Source organism: Crocuta crocuta, unplaced genomic scaffold, assembly GCF_008692635.1.
Source record: "Crocuta crocuta isolate KB4526 unplaced genomic scaffold, BGI_CrCroc_1.0 scaffold101, whole genome shotgun sequence".
NCBI classification, from domain to species: domain Eukaryota; kingdom Metazoa; phylum Chordata; class Mammalia; order Carnivora; family Hyaenidae; genus Crocuta; species Crocuta crocuta.
Genome location: NW_027527956.1, coordinates 4789651 through 4795650, shown reverse-complemented (window position 1 = coordinate 4795650; position 6000 = coordinate 4789651). Strand labels below are relative to the sequence as shown.

The following is a 6000-nucleotide window of genomic DNA, read 5'->3' as shown; positions in this document are numbered from 1 at the left end:
AGTGGACCTATTCACATTTGGAAAACAAAGATGCTTCAGAGATATTCATTCAGTCTGAAGGCAGAGGAGGAAACAATGCATCTTATGTGTACAAATAAAGGGATGAAGCAGTGGCCCGGAAGTCATCTGATGTTGCTGAAGGCCATCAGGGCAGCTCAGGCAGTGATGAAACAGGTGCTTCACTGGGCACGTGCGGAGGGGCTGAGCCATGGGAGGGAGCCAGTGTGTGTGCCCAAGGCCAGCAGAGCTAGGACCCTGGGCAGGTATGGGAGCCCCTGCTCGGTCATCACGGTTCCTCAGGACAAATGTTACCTATGAGCTGGACCCATCAGCATCACAGGCTCCGAGTTAGCCTGCTCGGGCCGCCACGAGGGGGTTCCGCAGACCGGTGGCTGAAACAACAGAAATCTGTTCTCCCCAGTTCCAGAGGCTGGGAGTCCAAGATCAAGGTGTTGGCACGGTCAGTTCCTTCTAATGGCTGGGAGGGGGAACCTCTTCCCTGCCTCTCTCTCAGCTTCTGCTGGTTGCTGGTGGTTGGTGTTCCTCATCTTGCAAACCCAACATCCAACCTCTCCTTTTACCTGCACATGCCCTTCTCCCCACGTGCGTGTCTGTGCCCAAATGCCCCTCTTTTATAAGGTCATCAGTCCTATGGGATTAGGGCCCGCCCTATTCCCATAAGACCTCGTCATAATTAATTGCATCTGCAAAGACCCTATTTCCTAATAAGGTCACATTCCGAGGTAGTGGGAATTAGGACTTCACTGTATGAATTTTGAAGAGGGACACAATTCAACCCCTAACAGGCTATGTCTCCGAATCACCAGACTGTGAATCCAAATCTCCGAGGGTTATCCAGGGCAGGGTTGGCCCCTGATCTCTCCCCCATGCATGGCTGGGGCCACAGGACCATCTCCATCGAACACCTGGGTCAATGTCCACACCGTTCCCTTTCAAGTAGGCTTTGAGCATGACCACCTGTTACTCCAGGGAACTCCTTTTCTTACTAAATAAGTGGTCAAGCTGCACACTGCAGCAGCCTGTCCACAAAGTCCATTTCAAACGCAGGTCAGCAGAATTCTGAAAACATCTTTTTATGCGTTACTCCATAGAGGGGCCATTGTCTGAAGAGATTGATAGGTTCTCCTAGATGCAGGTGATTTACAATGGTGACCGTGAACCTGGTCACTTACTCTACCAGGCTCCACTGACAGCCCAAGTGAGCCCAGTCACATGTTGATGGGAAGTGGTGCAAAGGAAAAGGCAGGTGTGAATAATGCTGGATGAGGTTTGCTTCCTGATCCCCACAGAGCATGCTCCCTGAAGCCGAAGACACTGATGCAAATGTTAAAATCCTCTCTGGAAAACGAGTTAACAAAACATGCGCTCCATGAATCCTTCCTCTATCTGATGCTACGCAGTCTATTTTTCTCTGATTTCCTTGGGACAAGTGTGATGGCACTGCTATGGAGTGATGGGGATTTCAGCCAGGCACGTGTCCCAGCCCTGGTGCAGTTAGACGTGGCCGTGTGACCCCTCCTGACAGGCAGAGGCACATGGAAGGAACATGGGCTGACTCTGGACTGCGCCTGAAAGCACAGGCTGAAATGCAGGTGGGGGCCGGAGCAGCCACCAAGGGCTGTGATGGAGCAGAGCAGCGGGAAGCGGGCCCCCCGTGACGAAGAGCTGCCACCAGATCTTACGAGGAGAAATGTGTAAGTGGTCATTGTAGTGAAGCCTCTGGTCCCAGTCGCCTGGTCTACGTCCTCACTAATACACGTGGTAAGGATGCTCACACGCCCGTCATCTCTTCCTGACACCTTTACTGAAAGTTAACGGGCAGACTGAACTTGACCTTTGCTCTGTCACACGGAGACACTCCAGTCCCTTCAGGTCAGAGGAGCTCCCCTCAGCTCGTGGGCTTCCGGGTCAAGGATGTGGCCCTGGAAGTGCTAGCTTTTTCTACGTGAGACCAGGTGGCTGTGTTTTTGTTGGTGGAGTAAGACTATACGGATGAGCTTTGGGTTTTGGCCGTTCGGAGGCCTCCCCAGCTGCAGAACCACTTCTGGAATGCTCACTGATGAACGCCATCCCATCCACACCGCAGGGGGCTCTATCCTCCCCACCCCCCACCCCAACTAGAAACTGTAGGTAAAGCACAAAGGCCCAAGCAATGTGGCTCGAGGGACCGAGACGCACGAGTGTGCACGGTGAGCGAGTGGCCTCAGTGGCTGTCCTGGGCCTCACGGAGGGGTAGGGGGCCAGGAAGAAGGTGAACAGGCTGCAGGGGCCACAGACCCAAGGGCCCCGCGGAGAACTGGAGGCGTGAAGGTAAGAAGGACCACGGGGCTCAACGAACCACATCCAGGGCCACCATTCCGCTCTCCTCGTGTGGCTGGGCGAGGAGCCCCCGCCCCCACCATGAGCCCACACACAGCCACCCGCACCCCCTGCCCGGGACGGCGAGCCCCGCGAGTGAGGGACAGGGCAGGGACTCTCCCAGAGGCTTCATTTTTACTTTTTATTTGGCAGCACATACTGAGAACAAAGAATCCTTCCACTTAGGTTTAGGTTTTGCGGAATCACAATGAAGAGGAGACAGCACACGAGCAACAGTTTTAGGTCTTGAGAAAGGACAGAACCGCACAATAGTGAGGGCTCGGAAAGGGTGGCCCCTCAAGGCATCAGACGCCCCCGATCAATACTCCGAGTGCGCGCGAGCCTGAGTCAGGAAGCAGAGACGGGGCAGAATGCGCCCATGCCTCTGTTTAGCCCAAGTGGATGCCAACCAGAACCTTCTACAGAACGTGCGCTTTCAGATCTTGGCTACCTTCCGGAGCCCATCACGCTGGCCCCCTCTGAGAACTCGGCGGTCATCCAGTCTGTTGCTGACAAGAGGGTAAGGGGAGAGGTGGGCTTCGCTCTCCTGAGCGGTCGGGAGAGAGCGCGGGCGGACGGGCGCAGGACTCCTCCGGCAGTGCTCGGGGAGGATGGGCCGCCTCGCTACGCCAGCTGAGACACCTCGAACAGGTACGCAGCCAGCATCTTGGTTCCTTCTATGTAGTTAAGCCTGACGGAGAAGAACAAGCCGTCGTGTTGGCTGGCGTCCGGGGGTCCAGGCGCGCGTGGCATTCCTTCTGGGACGCCCGCTGCCCTGCCTTGCTGGCGTCAGTTCCGCTGGCCTTTAGAAACTGGCCACCTGGGTCTCAAGTGCAGGTCCAGTCCGACTGCCCCGCTGGGGACCGGTCCTGTCCTGGCCTCACAGAATACAGGGGGCCTCACCCAGGACTGGATAGGAAAAGCCTTACTTTGATCACAGCCCCTCCTTTTGTTTGTTTGGTAAGAGGCTTCCACCTTGTGCCCTAACACCCGGGTCGCTGTCCCCTCACTCTGCCCTCCAAGCAGGGTCTCCGCCTCTGTGTTCGCCCCTGACGAGCCCACCCCAGTAACCCTGAGATGGCTCTTCCTTACTGCCCACAGGTCATCCCTGCAGCCCGGAGCTGTCCTCACTGCTGCTAACTCAGAGCACCTTCCCTCCCCATTGGTGAAGAGCCCCCGTCACAGCTGCATGAGCCAGGAGCACGTACCAGGGGCTCACGATCATGACACTGGGATTTTCCAAACAGGAAAAGGGCCGGGGTTCCTTAGCAGCCTGCCGTAACACACACCACTGGCTGAGCCTCACTGTGAAGACCCATCACCTCCAGGAGCCCCCCACCTCCCACCCCGCCTCTCCCCAGACGCGTTCACTCCCCTGCAGGCGGCGGGCCACAGAAACCACCGCCTCCCGTTCTGCTCCAGAACGGGAGGCGGGGAGTGAAGAGGCAGCCTTGAGGACATGAGCTCAGGGTCAGGACGAGGGCCCAGAGCCTCACCTGTTGAGTTTCTCGTTCTGGGAGTGGGCGCCATCATCAGCTGAGCCCACAGGCAGCAGCATAACATTCTTCCCCGTGGCCTCCTGAAAGGTCAGAGTCACAGGAATGCTGCCACCTTCCCTGGTCAAGTCCGGCTCAACACCAAACACTGGGGAAGAACAGAGGAGAGAGGGTGAGCTCTTGGGTTGCGAAGCTGGGCCCACCGCAGACGCAGGGTCCAGACCCTGAGTGCGGCCTGGGGACGGCAGCCCCGCTCTCAAGGTCGGCTGGTGGCAGGGCCCTGTCCATGCACGGACTCTCCTCGAGGCCCTTGCTTGCATCCCCGGGGAGAAGTCTGACCTGTTTTCAGGGCTCTTCTCCCAGCCATGTAATGAGGGTGGTTGAAGTCAGACACCCAGGGCTTCCCACCGTGGCCCATGTACACCTTGAACTTGTTGGGGCTGTGCAGTTCAGCAAATTTCTTTGTCAGGTAGCTTGTAACCTGAGCCACAAATGAAAGACACAGGTATTATTAGCCTGGCATGTGATCTGGCGCTAGAGATCTAGTCTACGGTGGTCTACGGGGGTCCACAGCAGGCCTATGACAAATCCACGGTGGCCTACAACTCGTCTACAGTGAGTCTAGCCACGTCTACAGGGAGTCTACAAACAGTCTCAGTGGGTCTCATTTTCTGCTGCTAATTGCTGAGCATAACTGTGATAACAAAAAAAAAAAAATGGATTTTATTAAGAAACAAAATCCAGCCATTTGAAGTAAAAGGTGACGCTTTAACTTGAAGCAATTCACCCTTCGCGTAGATGCTCCCACATGACACTTAAATCAAGGCTTTACAAAGTCTCTTGGTTTGCTTTATGATAATTATCACATCTAGACCAAAAGTGGACACTGAGGCACACCTGATGACAATCTCTGTCCTCCGTTTCCTGCAGGAAATCGTCCTGGATGAGGGCGGGGTCACTGTTCCCCAAATTTGTCCCCTCTTGGAATTGTCCCCTTCTGGAATCTTGCCCTTCCACCCCTCCCCACAGCCCAGACACGGATCCTCACCCTGACATACTCTGCCCAAAGTCAGCATCGAACCTGAAGCCTTAGGATGAGGTCAGAGGTCAGGTTTTAGCACGCCTCAGCAGTGACAAAGGTCACTGTGATGCTTTTTATATGGCCTCTATCTTTCATCAGTTTCTGAACTGCTTATTGCAGTAATTACAGAGCTGGCAAGAGTCGAGAAGCAGGAAGTGCGGGTCTGGGGCTTGTGTCTCCAGCTGCTCAGCTGCCCTCCCGGGAATCGTCACCCTCGCAGCCTCTGCTGCGGCACGAGCCCCTCCCGGCGCCCCGCTCCCTCACGTGCCTGCTCGCTCACGACTTCGGGAGTCATGTTCGGCACGAGCCTGATGGAGAACTTGCCCACCACTTTCCTAGGAATCACGGTCTTGGCCCCGGACCCAGAAAAGGCGCCTTCGATCCCGTGGAGGGAGAGGGACGGGTACCGCCATCGGTGCATCAGGATGTCTTTCTGCAGAAAACAAAGTGGGGCGGGTGGCAGGGAAGTGGCAATGTCATCTGGGAGTCCCTCGTGGTCACACCCAGCCCGAGGTGCACACAATCACAGGCAGGGGATACAGACCCAAGGGCAGACAGGTGAGCCTGCCCCAGAGCGCCCCGGTGACGCTGTGACACACCACAGGGCACGGGGCCACTCCGGACGGCCCCGGGGGAGGCATCTCCCTGCGTGCCGGGAGCTCTGGGCTGCTGACAGAAGAGCCACAGGGCTCCGCCGGCCCTGCGGGATCCAGGGAGAACCTGGGGCCCCACAGCCACCAGCGGCGTCAGGAACCAGGAGGAAAGGGTGGCACGACACAGGCCGTCCGTGAGCCCCCAAGGCCCCCAGCCCACGGGGCCCAGAACGCAGCAGTGGCTCCTACTGGGAGAGGAAAGCCAGGACCGCCCACTGCGTCCTGGGCCCAGCGACCACGGACAAGCATCGTCACCCTCTGCCAGGGGACTGGCACAGAGCAGCCCCCGTCTCCGGAACACAGGGCCGTCACCACGGCCGCCACGCCCCACGCGTCCCTGCAGTGGCACCCGATGGGTCAGGAAGGACGCGTGGCCACCTGAACAAGCAGC

At 57.2% G+C, this 6000-nt stretch overlaps 1 protein-coding gene across 1 annotated transcript in view; it reads right to left on the bottom strand.

The window, feature by feature from the left end:
- Window positions 1–2507: 2507 nt before the first annotated feature.
- CNDP2 (carnosine dipeptidase 2) overlaps window positions 2508–6000 on the bottom strand; it is a 560556-nt gene continuing 557063 nt past the window's right edge. The window contains exons 9-12 of the mRNA XM_077752690.1: window positions 5225–5389; window positions 4215–4356; window positions 3876–4023; window positions 2508–3070 (exon numbers count right to left, since the gene is read on the bottom strand). Coding sequence (XP_077608816.1) covers window positions 3004–3070; window positions 3876–4023; window positions 4215–4356; window positions 5225–5389 — 522 coding nt within the window. The 3' untranslated portion in view covers window positions 2508–3003. The remainder of the gene's footprint in view (window positions 3071–3875; window positions 4024–4214; window positions 4357–5224; window positions 5390–6000) is intronic.